The sequence below is a fragment of the Coenobita brevimanus genome, chromosome 46 (assembly GCF_032717465.1).
Source record: "Coenobita brevimanus isolate Jiangsu-jjx chromosome 46, ASM3271746v2, whole genome shotgun sequence".
Taxonomy (NCBI): domain Eukaryota; kingdom Metazoa; phylum Arthropoda; class Malacostraca; order Decapoda; family Coenobitidae; genus Coenobita; species Coenobita brevimanus.
In genome coordinates, this window is record NC_136999.1 from 54,748,418 (window position 1) to 54,764,025 (window position 15,608).

The 15,608-nt window shown below is 40.3% G+C and overlaps 1 protein-coding gene across 3 annotated transcripts in view; it reads left to right on the top strand.

Moving 5' to 3' along the window:
• The window catches only part of LOC145398761 (dual specificity mitogen-activated protein kinase kinase 4-like), an 82,394-nt gene that overhangs the window by 24,773 nt on the left and 42,013 nt on the right, over positions 1–15,608 (top strand). For all 3 annotated transcript variants that reach the window (XM_080271568.1, XM_080271570.1, XM_080271569.1), the window contains one exon: positions 13,430–13,499. In XM_080271568.1, coding sequence (XP_080127694.1) covers positions 13,430–13,499 — 70 coding nt within the window. The remainder of the gene's footprint in view (positions 1–13,429; positions 13,500–15,608) is intronic.

Below are 15,608 nucleotides of genomic sequence, written 5' to 3' on the forward strand. Positions count from 1 at the left end.
GTCCCGAAGATGCCGAATGAGAGGACTTTTACTGTACTTCTTCCACATCTCACCCAGCTCTCTTGATCCATTCTCTCAACATGTCCTGACAGCACTGCTACACTTACTCCTCAGCCAGCTTCACCGATCCATCCTCATGACATGTCCATACCATATAAGTTTCTCCCTTTCTACTTCCTTTCTGATGCTTATCAGTCTCTCCCTTTCCTCTTTCTGATGCCTTCACCTCCCAGCCATCTCGACAGTTCTCGGTACTTTGTACTCTCTAAACACACTCTTCATCTCTCAGTACACAAGGATCATGTCCAAGGGTTCCATGATCAGATTGGTTCTGTATTGTAACTGATTTTTTTTTTCTTTCTTTCTTTGGAAGATCATGGAAAGGAGAGTGCAAGAACTTCCTATATCTTTTGTCCTTCAGGCGAGTCAATATCTGAGCTGCAACTTTTTTTTTTTTTCCCTCTAGGATTGATGTCTCTTGCATTTAACACATTTTGCAGTTTTTGACACATTGTAATTCAGCCTGGTAGTAAAATTTACGTTGCTATGAATTCATTCATCTAGCCAGCATCAGGTCCTTTATTGCTTCTTTTTGTCTGGTATGTAGAGGTCTGGGGTTGGGTTGGTCATTCCATATACAGGTATTGGACCCATTCAGTATGGGGATGTCTTTTAATTTTTCTTGGTGTCTCCTGACAAATTTTTAAAAGTCTCGGATAGACTTTTCAAAGTGTAGAGGTTAGATACGACATTAATTAATCCCATGGAATAGACAGTGGGTGGTAGATGGTGGTGACCATCATCCACTCACTTGATGTAGTTTTGTACTTCTTTCTTCACTCATATCATTGTTTTGTGTGTGTGTGTGTGTGTGTGTGTGTGTGTGTGTGTGTGTGTGTGTGTGTGTGTGTGTTCATGCCTAATTGTTCTTACCTAATTGTATCTTTACAGGAATGAGTCAAGCTCGTACTGTCCTGTGTCTTAAACCATATTTATCATACATATCCTTAAAATTGTGAATTGTTTTGGCACACAGTATTTCTATTCGGTAGTGCATTCCACTGATCAGTTGCTCTATTTGGGAAACTAAATTTCTTTACGTCTTTATCACCTCTCTTCTTATGCAGTGTTTTGCAGTGTCCTCTTGCTGATGCTTCCCCATAGGTTAAGTAATCATTTATGTCTATTTTCTCCTTCCCTGATATGCATTTATATAGCATTATCATGTCACCTCTTTTCCTTCTCTCCTGTAGTGTTCGTAGATTCAGTTTATTTAGTCTTTCTTCGTAGCTTAGATCCCTTAAGCTTGGTACCCATCTTGTAGCGGCCCTTTGAACTTTTTCAATCTTGTCTGTGTTTTTTGAGATGAGGACTCCAGACTACTGATGCATACTCTAGGGTTGGTCTGATGAATGATGTTATTATCTTTCTTAGCATGTCTTCATTTATGTATGTGAATGCTATTCTCATGTTTGCAAGCAGTGTATACATGTTCCGTACCTTCTTACTGATGTGATCAGCCGGAGATAGTCTGTTACTGATAATCACACCTAAGTCCTTCTCTCTTTCTGATGTGTGTAGGGTTTTATTTCCTAACGTATAATCCCAATCAGGTCTTTTTCCACTTTTACCAAACTTGATTACATGACACTTGTCCACATTGAATTCCATTTGCCATGTATTACTCCATTCATGAAATTTATTTAATTCTTCTTGTAGCTCTTTACAAGAGTCTGTGTTAGTAATTCTCCTTTGTATTTTTGCATCATCTGCAAACATATTTAGATAGCTTTCATTTCCAGTGTTACTGTCTGTATCATTTATGTACACTGAAAACATGATTGGTGCCAGCACTGAGCCCTGTGGTACTCCACTAGTCACTTCTTTCCATGATGAATAATTTCCCCTTAGTACTGTTCTCATTTTTCTTCTTTTGAGAAAATCTTGCATCCAACAATACAGTTTGCCTCGAATTCCTCCTTGTTGGTACAGTTTCCATAAAAGTCTTTGGTGTGGTACTGTGTCAGATGCTTTCTTGAAATCTAAAAAGATACTGTCCATCCATCCTTCTCTTTCCTGTAATGTGTCTGTTACTCTGTCATAGTAGCTCAACAGATTAGTAACACATGATTTTCCTTTTCTGAAACCAAACTGTCTTTCTGTTATCATATTGTGTTCTTCTAGATGATTTACCCAAGCTTTTCTTATAAGCTTTTCTAATACCTTGCTTACAACACTGGTTAGTGATACTGGTCGGTAGTTGAGTGGATTTTGTCTATTCCCTTTCTTGAATAAGGGAACAATGTTTGCTTTCTTCCAAATATCCGGTAGTTTACCTTGACTCAAGGATTTCTTGAAAATTAAAAATAATGGTTTACTTAACTCCTTTGCACATTCACGTAGTACCCAACATGAAATTTCATCAGGACCATTTGCTTTTCCTTTGTCTAATCTACTTAACTCCTCCTGTATTACTTTTTCTGCTATTTGTATATCTGGTAGTATGTGTGGGCATGCATGTTCCACATAATCCCTCTCAAATTTTTTTTCCTCTGTAAAAACTGATTGGAATTTCTTGTTTAGTGTGTCACAAATATCCTTCTCTTGTGTATAGGTGATTCCCTCGTCCGTAATGGATTATATTTTATCTTTTACTTTGGTTTTGCTTCTGATGTAGCTGTAAAACAGCTTTGGTTGATCACTACTTTTATTTATGATATCCTCCTCAAACTGTTTTTGGGCTTCCCTCCTTATTCTTGTATAATCGTTTCTTGCCTGTTTGTAATTATTATATGCCCTTTCACTATTGTGTCTTCTGTATCTATTCCACAACAAATCTCTTTTTTCTTTTGATTTTTTACATTCTGTATTGAACCATTTCTTTATTTTCTTTTCTGCTTCTTTGTGCTGTGGGATGTACTTCTGGACTCCTATTTCATCAAGTTCACAGAATTTTTTATATATAGCATTTATATCTTGTCCTCAAAGCTCCTTTCCCCAATCAGTTTCTAAGAAGTACTTCTTTAGGTCATGATAGTTTCCTTTTTTATAGTTTAGGCTCTTTTTGTAACTTTCATTCCTGTTAACTATGTCATATGCTATCCTGAAGTTGCAATTTAGTACTGCATGGTCGCTTTTGCCGAATGGAGGGTGGTATATTAAATTGTCAATGTCGTTTTCGTGCCTAGTAAATATGAGATCTAGCATTTAGGGTACATCAAGTCCTCTTTTTCTGGTGCTTTCCCTTACATGTTGCGTTAGGAAAAACTCTTGCACGAGATCCAGGAGCTTTTGGTCCCAGCAGCTTTCTTGGCTTGTAATAGCTAGAGTATTCCAATTTATATTTGTATTAAAATCTCCAGTTAGTATAATTCTTTCTGATTTCTCTTCCATTTTATGTAGTAATGCTCTTAAACTCTGAATTGTATTCTCTGCCAGGTCCTCATATTCGTCTCTTTCCCATGTGTTTGATCTGAGTGGCATGTACAAATTGGCTACAATTACTTTCCCTTCAGGTGTATTGATCTCTACTGCAATCAGTTCTACTTGTGAGGGTATACCTACATTCAATCCTCGTAATCTGCGTGTTTATAAACCACGGATTTGTAATCCGCGGCAAAGTGGCTGTCAGACTGCCAGCACTCTTAAACCGCTGTTAAGTCACGAAAATCGCGGATCAAGGCACCGAAGTGGGCCTTTTCTGAGGAGAATCATAAACCGCGGCATTCAATTTGATAACCGCGACCCAACAACCAATCACCACCCGTCCCTGGTGGCAAGTGTGCATACTAATGCCGCCATGTTGTTGTTGTTCTGCCCACCAACCCACACAGTACAGAGCATCACCGTGCGGTATGAGAGCTACCTGCCTTTTTTTGTCCACTTTCCCCCCACCTCCTACCTTCCATGGCCCCTCCCGAACCCCCGAAGAAGCGCTTTAAGCCCTGTGGCATCAAGAAGCAGCCACCGTTGTCGTACAGTCAACGTTTGGAGCTCATTTGTCGTGTTGAGAAGGGAGAGAAGTTTGCAAGCCTGGCGAAGGATCTCAGTGATTTGCTTGTTTACGTAGACTTGGCCAAGGAGATTGTGAAATCCATTGAACGTGATGAGGGAAGGTGTAGTGAGAGTATTGGTTACCTAGAAAAAGCTGTGCGTTTTTACAAGGACTTGTATAATCGTAGAGTTAATGAGAAACATAAGGAACTCATCACCCACTATTTTGCCCGGGTAAGGGCAGAAGCTGAGCCTGAACCACAGCCTGGCCCTTCACACACTGAGGACGTGGATGACGTAGCATCAGTCATCTGTGAGGCAGACTTTGAGCGCTTCCTGAGGGAGGCTGAGGAGCTGGAGAAGGGAGAACAGCATGAGGGAGCACCCCCACCTTATGCTGAAAGGTTCTAAGTTCTTCCCAACACCACCCCACTTCATTCACTTAAGCAATATCGTCATAGGATTAAGGTGAGATCCTTTAAGATTGCTTATTTCTATTAAATACGTGCACTGAATATTCCTAAATTTGTATGTTTGTGTTTGATGGTGCCTAGATAGGTGTAGGGAGGGTACTTTGGGGGGTGGTTGGCCAAAGTCCAGACCCTAATTAATTTTTCGCATAAGAGTTATTATTTATAAACCGCGGAATTTGTATTCCACGGGAGTGGTCCAGACCCAAATTGCCGCAGATTACGAGGATTGAGTGTAGTACTATTTCTGTGACTTTTAGATTTTTCTTAGTTAATATTATTATTCCTCCCCCTTTTTTTAAGTTCCTATCTCTTCTCCATATATTTTGTTCCTCTAAGTTTAGGATGTCATTTGATATCCTTGGTGTTAATTATGTTTCAGTTAGGCATATTATATGTGGTTCAATTTCTCTGACATAATCATTCATCTCTAATAATTTAGATACCATTCCATCCACATTTGAGTACATCAATTTAATCATCTTTTTTATATACTTGTCATGACTTGGTTCTACTACCTTCCTCCTTTTTATTCCCTCCTGTTTATGTACCACTTTTGTACCTGCAATCCTATTACTTTGCAAAAAAATGTCTTCTTCTCCTCCTCTGATCTTCCATCATTTTTTGTTTTTGCTTCCTCCCTCTTCTCTTTCAGTAATTCCAGTTCCTCGTGTGTGTGTGTGTGTGTGTGTGTGTGTGTGTGTGTGTGTGTGTGTGTGTGTGTGTGTGTGTGTGTGTGTGTGTGTGTGTGTGTGCCCTCCTCTCTTCTTATTTCTCTCATCTTTCCTGTCACTTTTTAGTATTCTTTCCCTTTAAGGTGGCTTTACATTGAGTGACCGACAGCTGGCATGTTGGGGTTAATCCACTAGAGCACCAGCTGTCAGTTTTAGGGTTAAATGGTCACCACCCAACAATTAAATGGTTTTCTGGGTTACATGAAACAGTGGGTTATAGGCTAAATTGTTGCAAAAATTAATAGCTGGAGTAGCCACTATGCAAATGTTAGAGGCAGGCCACTGTTTTCCCAAGAAGATGTACAGTAGTGTATTAATAATATTGTAATTAAAATTTTATTATTATTGCTAGTAATGATGGAGATGTAATCATGACGGTAGATGGGAATGCTGAGCAAACATGTGTAGAAATGTGTACCAGTATGTATTTGTTTGGGAATGTTATAAAATCTTGTTTCCTTCACATGGAGGGGCCCCCCCCCCTTTTTTTTTTATGTGAAATTGGTACAGTATAATGTGTGGAATAGTAGTATATGAGGATCATGTGCCCAAGGGGAGGAGAAAGGATGAAATAAGTCCAAGATGTGTTCTAGTAGCTTAAACCCAGGAGCTGTTGCATTTAGAAATTTTATAGGATTAGGGGCAGAAGATGGAACTTCCTCTTAATGCTTTTATCATTCTAGGAAAAAATGCACTGGAATTTAAGTATTATACGTCAGGTTTTCAGCGCCCCTTACTCTGGATATAATTTTAACCCCCCCCCCTCTTCCTTGCTTGTTGTCATCATGGGGGGGGTTTCTTAGATGTCAACTGGGACTTAATGTGTGTGGGAGCTATAGCAGGGTACCTTAATTAATGAACTCCATGATGTGTGGAAGTCTGGTTGCTGGGTGACACTGCACTTGTGTCTCCGCTCTATTGTGCCCTCTCCCCTCTCCTTTGGTCCCCGTTGCTGCCTCAGCTAATATTGCAAGGCCCTTTTCTTCTATTTCTGTGTCCTTTCTTCCTTTTATCCCATTCTCTCTATTCTGTTGTTGGCTTTAAATAGAGTGAAATTTTCCACATTCATTTAAAGTCTCCTCAGTGACCTTTGGGATTTTTGCAGCAAGAAGGATTAGGGTGTGTCTGTGGACTGTTGGCCTGGCCAGTTGTAGGGATCATGATGGTTTGGCACCACCCCAGTGTGTGGACCTCTGCAGAGGTGGAACTGCTGCTGAGCTGCAGCTTTTGGATCTGGGGATGCTGTTGCTTTGTGGTAGGACTCGCTGCCAGTAGCCAGTGGCCCACCATTGTGCTGGGAGACTGCTCTCCCTTATGTTCCTATCCCTTCATGGGTAGGGTAAGAGTGCATGCGTGGAGCATGGTCAGAACTTGGGTCATTGCCTAGGCCTCTGGACTCCTGGATCCATCCAGATGAATCTTTCTTTTCCATGGTCAGATTGAGCCTTTTCCATCTCATGCAAATTATGGAAATTTTTTCTGGTTCCCCCTCCCCCAGTTCTGCCCTTTTTTTTTTTTTTTTTTTTTTTTTTTTTTTTTTTTTACCTCAACAATGACCCTGTTTCTCTTCCTTGATATGTCTCTGGCTATTTCTGCAATTTTGCAGCCTGTTTCATTCTGTTTCATTATGCCAGCTCCCACCTTACAGACCCTTCCGTCTACAACTCTCTCCACCTGTTTGACTTCTATGGTAACTTTTGAACATTAAATGCCTCCACCCCCTCATCCATCTACCCATCCTGTTTCTTCGACTTCCTTGTCCAGTCCTCACACTGCTTCCAAACTCACTAATGCTGTCTTGGCCACCTCTTTTAGGACCCCAGACCTGGTCTCAGTATTTTGACGTTACATCTCAAACAGATGACCTCTCGCTTCGCATCTCACTGTTAAGACAAGTTGGCTTGAATATTACATTCTCTGCACGACCCAATGGCTCTTGTCTCCTGAAGGTGCAAAATGCAGCTCAGGCAGGAAAGGTACATCTTTGGTTGACCCTTCAGGCAATCTGATCTCAGTCGTTTCAGATGCACAATAAAATTCAGCCACAGGCTCAGTCCATCTTCCCTCTAACTTGTCTTTTTGTAATAGAAACTGTGCTGAATACTTTGAAGATATTCAACTCATTCTCTCAGAACAAAGCCACCAGGTTCTTTTGGTTCACTGCTGTATTTTCCCTCCTAGAAGACGCTGCCAACAACCAGCCAACGTTGCCAAGATTGTGTTTAAATCTTGTGATCTTCCCTTCTCCATTATGACTGGGGGCATAGTTTTCCATGTTGAAGAATATGTTCCTCCCCCTTGTCAGTGCACTTCCTGCAGGCATTTGGGTCATCCAGCCAAATACTGTCGATCATAGGCTGTTTGCCTCAGCTGTTCACAGGCTGGACACAGATCGACTTTCCAGTCCTGTCTGAACTGTGGGGGACATCATACAGCCCTTTACAGAAAATGCCCTACTTAAGTTTTTTAGGCCGAAGTGTTCCATATACATTGGAAAACAGGATTTACCCTCAGAGAAGCCCATCGACAAGCCTATCGCTTGGGGCACTCCCCTGGCATCTCATATGCATGCGTGGCCCGACCCACTCCTACTTCACAGGTTCCCGGCTCATTTGGTGTTTCTGCTTCTGTACCTTTCTCCAATTCTTTTGTAGTTCTTGCCTCTCTTCCTGATTCCTCTTCCTCTTTTCTCTCTCTCTTGTTAGTTCTGCTCCCTCTACCCCCACCTCCTTCCCATTCAATATGATCGCTTTCCTTATTTTTTCCATCTCGATTATTGTTGCCAGGTCTGTTCTTCTGCCTCCATTTGCACTCTTTCAGAGGTAGATTCCATTCATTATGCTGGTCTTTGTTTAGCTATTGGTGCTTTTTGCTCAACTCTTGCTGCAAGTGTTTGTGCTGACTCAGCCTTTTCCCTCCTCTCTTATCGTCGTTCTCTTCTCACTGCTGTATCAGGTCCTGTGCATAACTTCAGTTTCCTACAAGTAAGTTACTCTGTCCTCCCAGTCTTCTTCAATGCTCTTTTCACTCAGTCTCCCATCTCCTTCTTCCATTCCATTTTTGGGTCTCCTTCTTCAGTTATTGAATTCATCTTTCCTCCTCTTCCACTATGTCCACTTTCCTTCCCGCCCTGGCCTCTGCCGTCTGCTGTGGTCTGCCCTTCTTTTCTCCCTTGTTCTAAGTCTCATCTTCCCCCAGATACTCCTTGCTTCTTCTATCATGTCCTGTCGCTCTTTTCACGCATGTCTTTACTGACGGCTCAAAATTTTCATGGTGTCAGGTTTGCTCCTGTGTTCCCTGACTCTTCTTCCACACTTCCTTCCATTGCAGGTATCCTCATTGCAGAACTGTATGCTATTATTTTTGCACCGAAGTGTCATCCTAATTTCACTTCCTCCACCATTGTTATCTTCCCCGATTCTCTCAGTGTGCACACTTCCATATACACCACACTTGCTTCTCATTTTCTGATCACCCAAATTCAGGACTGGCTGTTCCACCCTTCTGTTTAGAAAAAGTCATTTCGCATCTGCTGGGTTCCTAGCCATTGGGATTACAGGTAACGAACAAGCTGACTTGTTAGCATATTCTGTTACTCTCTCCTTTTGGTCCTTTCTCCGCCTCATTCCTGCCCTTGATTGTTTCCCGTTTCTGACCTGTCTCTTTCATGAACGTTGGCAATTCTCATGGAACCTGCAGGTTTACAACAAACTTTATAGTGTTAAACCCTCAGTTCTTCCCCGGCACACTATTAACCCACCCCCTGTCATTGATGTGTGACTATCCTTGCTTGGCCCTGGTTGGTCTATACGCACCTCACTCATTGTCATCTATTGAGCCATGACCCTCAGTCCGTCTGTTCGCAGTGTTTCTGTCCTATGACTTACCACATTTTTCTTGAGTGCTTGTCAACACTCCAACATTGTCTCTCAGTTTTTGCTTTCCTTTCCTCACTGTGTTTGCTCCCACATCTTACTGATTTCCTAGGTGACCTTCCCACTGTTTCAGTTTATAGTATTATCACTATTCTTACTGCTCTTCACATCATATATCTGATATAATTATTTCTCCTGCTCCTTTCTGCCATAGTGCCATATTATGGCTTGATGCTAGTTCTCATTATTCTTTCCTTCCTTCCCCTTCACCCTTTCCCCATAAAGAAGATATGGTTTTTAAAAATTAATTTTAGTCTTGGTAATTTGAAATAACCTGCTTTAGCTACATCGTATGTGTTTGCTGTGCTTTATTCCTTGGTATGTGTATTGATTTAGAATATTCTTAATGATACTGAATATGAGCACTGAGTGTTTGTGTTGGGACAGACTGGACCTGTTTCTTGGGAGAGGCTAATCATACCTTACCTCACCTCACCTCACTGTGTTGGATAAAGATGCATTGGCAAAAACAGCAAGTCTCATAATACCCACTATGAGGTGTTGACTCAGAGACTGGGTTACCATAGTTCATTATGTTTAAAGACAGATGACCAGACTACTTTTGTTGAACCCATTACTTGTTCCAGGTAAACTTCAGTCACCAGGGATTGATCCTGTGAGCATGTCAAGTCCATCACATCCACCCCCACTAGGGCATTGAACTGTGAAGCCCTCCAGTTGAGAGCTTGGGCACTAGAGTGTTTCTTGTCAAGCGTCCCAGTGAGGCAATTCCCTTAGTTCACTTGACAAGCTTGAGTGTAATTTTAGTGCAGTTTTCCTGAAATAAAATTCTCTTATAATCCTGTCACACATCAAACTTAAAATGGGCATACTGTAGTCTCACTCTGCTAATTTATTTTTGTGTGTCTGATAGTGTTGCCATAGTTTTAAAAGAGGTAGTGGAAATGCAGGAATGTTGGTACCAATCATCATCTATTGTCATTTCACGGGTGTTAGTGAAACGATCTCTTCATATGCCTTTTATTAACAATTTTAGTCTCATGAAAAAATCGGTGAATGGATTTTTTTGTCTGTGTTGAGGTTGAAATTTGTAATGTTTGCAGTGTTGCAGCTCTGGATTATTAGCTGTTTTGAAATTTGTACGCGGTGATAACACGGTGTAGGCTAGGCCGGTTCATTGTCTGAAGTGTGTGTGCTAGAGTGTGGTATTTGAATCCCGTCATCTTGTTGATATAATTTGTTGTGGGATTATAGCTTTACACAGGACGACGTTGTTGTGACCCCGGGCTCCTCCGAAATGTGAAACCAGTGGTCTACTGGCTAAGTTGCTTTTCTGCTTTCCATCATCCTCCTTTTACGTGATAGGAAACTAGTTGAGCGATGTTTGTATAACCAAGCATTGGCACTGCTGGGTTATACTGGTGCCACTACTTGAAGGCATTCCTCTCCAGTACCAGTAATACACAGGGTATGGCTGGCATTGACTGGAAGTGTTAATAGTTTTTGTGTATATCAGAAGCCACAACTAATAGACAGTCTAATGTTATCCCCCTCATGGTGTAGGGACCTGAAGTTAGGCTAGAGTCTAGCTAATTCTGTTATATATGTGTAATTAGCCTGCATAGTTTTAAACTGAAGGATATTAAAGATAGTTTTCCTATATTAATTTCTCTTAGTTCCATATGATATGAAGTATGATAAGAGAATATGTATTGGACAAACACTGCAGATTAACAGTTTCACTGGAATCTAGTATATAACTGTAAAATTATTCACATTATATTGATTGATAATAATATTGGAGACATTTTGGTGTATAATACTAATAGCACTGTTTTCTCCTAAACCTGTGTGTGCACCAAGCATTGGCATGTAATTTTTTTTCTTCATAACCTCACTAACTTGTGGTTGAGCATGTTTTCTTCAGGGGGGAGGGGGTAGCTATTGTATAAACTAATGGTTTTGGTAACCATCACTGAAGCTTAAACCTATATGCACAACCTGTGTGTGGATATGTAATTGTACCTGTGTATACCCTGTTCATTTTAACTTGGCTTAATATTGACATCGCTCCATCTTGAATGCTAATTTGTAACTAGTGATTAAAAGTAGAATATGATGCTAGTCAAGAAGAAGTGCTATGAAAGAATTGGAGATTGTTGCATGTTTGTTCTACCTTTGAGCTGTGAGAAGTCAGCCACAGAAAGATGAAAATCTCAGCCAAGTTAAGGTGAAAAGTACACCCAAGTTGTATTTTCTCTGGATGATACTGTAATACCCTGGTAATTGTGTGGTTTAACTTGCATCCTTCTGCTTTTCTCTTCCCAAGTGCTACTAAGACCATCGCCTCAGCACCTGTCCAACCCAGGTGAGTGATGGTGCCTACACATACCCTCATTGCTCCTGTAGTGTTATTTGCTCAGCTTCTTTTTTCAGCAGTATATTCTTGTTATTCTTATTACACAGCAGTTTTACATGCCTCAGTACTCTTATTGTCTCACTTGTTGAGCTTATCTATGCAGTAATATTTGCTTCCTTCTTGTCATGCTACATGGCAGTCGTCCATGCCTGGTAACTCGTATTATCCCGCGTCTTGGTTTATTTCATCCAGTAATATTTTTGCTGTTATTCTTCTTCTTCTTCTTATTATTATTATTACAGTATTATCAGTATTATTACATTGCCATTGTGCATGCCTCGCCACCATTCTTATTATCTCGCTTGTTCAACCTATGTAAGTTTTTTTTTTTTTTTTCCCCGTCTTACACTACTTCACAGTCTCTCATGCTTTGTTATTCTTGAAATTTCATTTGTTCAGCTTATCAGTGCAGTCGTTTATTATTTATAGCATTATGGTACTTTTCATTCTTACATTCTCTCTCTCTCTCTCTCTTTCCACACAATCATCTGCTTACGGACAGAATAATTCCTAATTACTGTATATGCACAACCGTTTAACAAAATTGCCATAGCTGTTAGGGTTATCAGTGCACCAAGTTGCCCTTTGGCCATTTAGCCCTCTCATGGTTGAACAACTCTGGTATTTAATTCAGGCCAATACGAGGCTGTTTAGTTAAGAGCGAGTCATAGTTGTTAATATTATCATCATTTTCTCTCTTGGTTGGACAGCTGGACAGTTCCATTCCACCTGATGTGAGGGAGTTTTATTAAGCTTAGGGTGAATTGTAGGAGCCTGAGAGAGTTACAGATATTAAAGCATGTTTTGGGGTATTCTGTCAATTAACCACATTTGCATCATTACCCTTCTACACTTTAAGCTCTCATTTGTGTTTGTGCTCCATTTTTCTTTGGGAATTGAATGTCTGTAATGTTGATTTTGCACCTGCATGTTTTTCTCTTTAGGAATTGTTTGGTAATTTTCTTGGACATTGGGCTGTGTTTAAGCCATTTTCTAGATTATTTTTGCAGGCTTCTGAAAGATGAAAAACATAATTCTTGAATGAGGCTTCATGATGTATATATTGATTTAGTGTGTAAAGCTATTAATTGTTGATCATTAACATTTTCATCTTTCCATGATGTTGAAAATTAATAATGACATCTCTGACCTCAATTCTTTGATGGATAAATTTCCTTAATATCTATTGCTGGCAAGTATTGGCCTTTTTTTTTTTTTTTTTTTTTTTTTTTTTAATAATAATAATAATAATAATAATAGCTCAGTTACACTACTCAGTATTGTTTATTTGAAATACAAACAGCAGTATGTTATATAAAGGTAAGAGATTAGCCATGCATTCAGTATAGGTCATGATGTTTGTAACTCTCCAAGGAAAACCTACCACACATCATCATTCATCACACTTTTCTGAAATAGGGTCTGTTATCCTGTCATCATTGGAGGCCTTTTAACACTTCTTTCTTTAAAGTTTATTTTAAATGCTACAACCATTTTTTTCATGTACGTTATCTATGTCTTTCTAATATCAGCATAGATTGGACATATCAAATACGGTACAGGATTTTAATTCGCCATATGTAAAATTTAAAAAGGTAAAAGGGAGGTGCTAGGGAGCCCCCTTGACTGACAAGACTGAACCATGGGGTGAAGCATCTCAGGTTAGTTATGAAGTTAAGAAAGCTATTTGATTTTAATGTTTGTGGTTTACTCACAGGTAGCAGCGTATAGAGCATGTGTGGGAATTATACGAATGCTGATGCTGTGCTCATGAATTATCGTAGGATTGGGAAGTGTTGTCTGATCTGGTCAGTGGGTATATTTTCAATCTGGTATGTGGTCAGTGTTTCATAGATATCACTTATATTTTGCCGTGTTATTTACATTTACTGTATATTTGTAAAACTTTTATTTCAGGGACCGAATCACGAGAGGAATGTACCAAAGTATTCAGTCATCCGGGAAGCTCAAGGTCTCTCCAGAAGTGGTAAGTTAGACAAATGCCTTTCAGCCTCACTTAAGCCTCTTCTGTTGGGCAATATCTTTAGTTTATTCTTCCAAGTACCAGATGATTTTGCTTCAAGTAATGAGAGCTTCCTAATGGAGAAGAAGTCAGTAAAGGCTGTTTGTAACCCCTCCAGTTCTAAGGTGAAGAAAATAGTTTAGAATGAGCACGAAGTGTGTCTTCAGATATACAGATTGAAGAGGTAAGTTCACATTGATATAATTCAGCATCCGTGAAATGGTCGTGATAAATTATTCTACAATACTGTACTGTAGTGCATTTGTTGTAACCAGACAGACTTAATACCTTTCATCAACAGATGGTCAGTTGTAAACAGATTAGAGGGCTGATTTAACCAGTAACCAAGGAGACTCATTCATACTTCAGATTTAAAACTCATCAGATAACATGTAACCTTGTTTTAATATTTAAATTGAGTGACCCAGTTCTGCCTGGTGAAAGTGAACTAACTACTATATACCAGCATCCCCAAGCCTTGATAGATATATAATGTCCAACAGGACAGAGAGGGATATTGGACACCCATCTTACAGTTTCTGTCTCGGTGCATTACAGTACTTACTGTGTTTTATTTTTGTTGCCAGCACAAGGTTATGAAGGAGTACATGGGGGATGTGCATATGGTCTAAGGAATGCAGGAGGGGAAAGGATACTCGAGTTTGGGGAGGCAACGGACATGATTGTGTTCAACACATATTTTAGGAAAAGAGACAGTAGGTTAATTACATATGAGTCTGGGGGAAATAGCAGTCAGATAGATTATTTTCTGGTTAGGAGGGCCGATAGGAGGTTAGTGAGGGATGTTAAAGTTATAGGAAGTGAGGAGTGTGTGCAGCAGCACAAACTATTGATTTGTGATATGGTGCTTAAAGAACAAGTGATGAAAAAGAGGACTTTTGTACCTAGGAGGAAAATATGGAAGCTGAAAAACCAAGTAGTAAGGGATGCCTTCTATAGCGAGTTGAGGAGAGTGGTGGCTGAACAGGGAGCTGTAGACAGAGGTGTTAATGAACAGTACAGAGCCCTCAAGAACAATTTCTTGAGAGTTACTGATGTAACATGCGGCTGGACAAGAGGACCACCAAGACATAAAGTAACTTGGTGGTGGGATGAGGGTGTAGAAGCTGCCATTAAGGAGAAAAGAAGGCTTTTCCGGGAATGGAAGAAGGGTGGTAGCAAAGGGGAATATTTGGCTGCCAAGCGTAGGGCTAGGAGAGAGGTATACAGGGCAAAGTCTGAGTCACAGAGACAATTACTTGATAACCTAAATCATGGGGAAAGGAAAAATATATTTAGGGTGGCAGGTCAGGTGAAGAGGGATAATCGGGATATCATAGGTGAGCAGTGTGTGAAGAATGATGAAGGAAGAGTAGTGGTGAACAGTGAGGATATTAAAGATGCATGGAGAGAGCATTATAACCGGTTGTTGAATGAGGAGTTTGACTGGGACAGGGAAGGTTTGGAGCCAACAGATCCAGTGTCTGGCCCTTGGCCTTTGATTGATACTGCTACTGTGAGTGAGGCAATAGGCAGGATGAGGGTGGGGAAGGCAGCAGGTGTGTCTGGGTTGACTGCCAAAATGCTGAAGGCCTCAGGCGATATAGGGGTGAGTTTAGTCACTGACCTGATAAACAGGATTATTTATGAGTGTGTTGTCCCAGATGATTGGCTGAAGAGTGTAATTGTAAATGTGTATAAAGGGAAGGGTGATGCCCTGGAAAGAGGAAATTATAGAGGTATAAAGCTTTTAGATCAGATAATGAAGGTAATGGAGAGAGTTTTAGAAGGTATGATTAGAGAAAGAGTGATTATTGATGAGATGCAGTTTGGGTTTATGCCAGGTAGTGGGACCACTGATGCCATATTCATTGTTATACAGCTTCAGGAAAAATATATTGGTAGGAGAAGGGATCTTTATTTTGTTTTTGTTGATTTGGAAAAGGCCTTTGACAGAGTCCCTAGAGAGGTGGTGAAGTGGGCAATGAGAAAGCTTGGCTTGGAGGAGTGGCTGGTTAGGGTGGTTATGGCCATGTATGTGGGTGCTCACACCTAGGTGAGAGTGAATGGAGA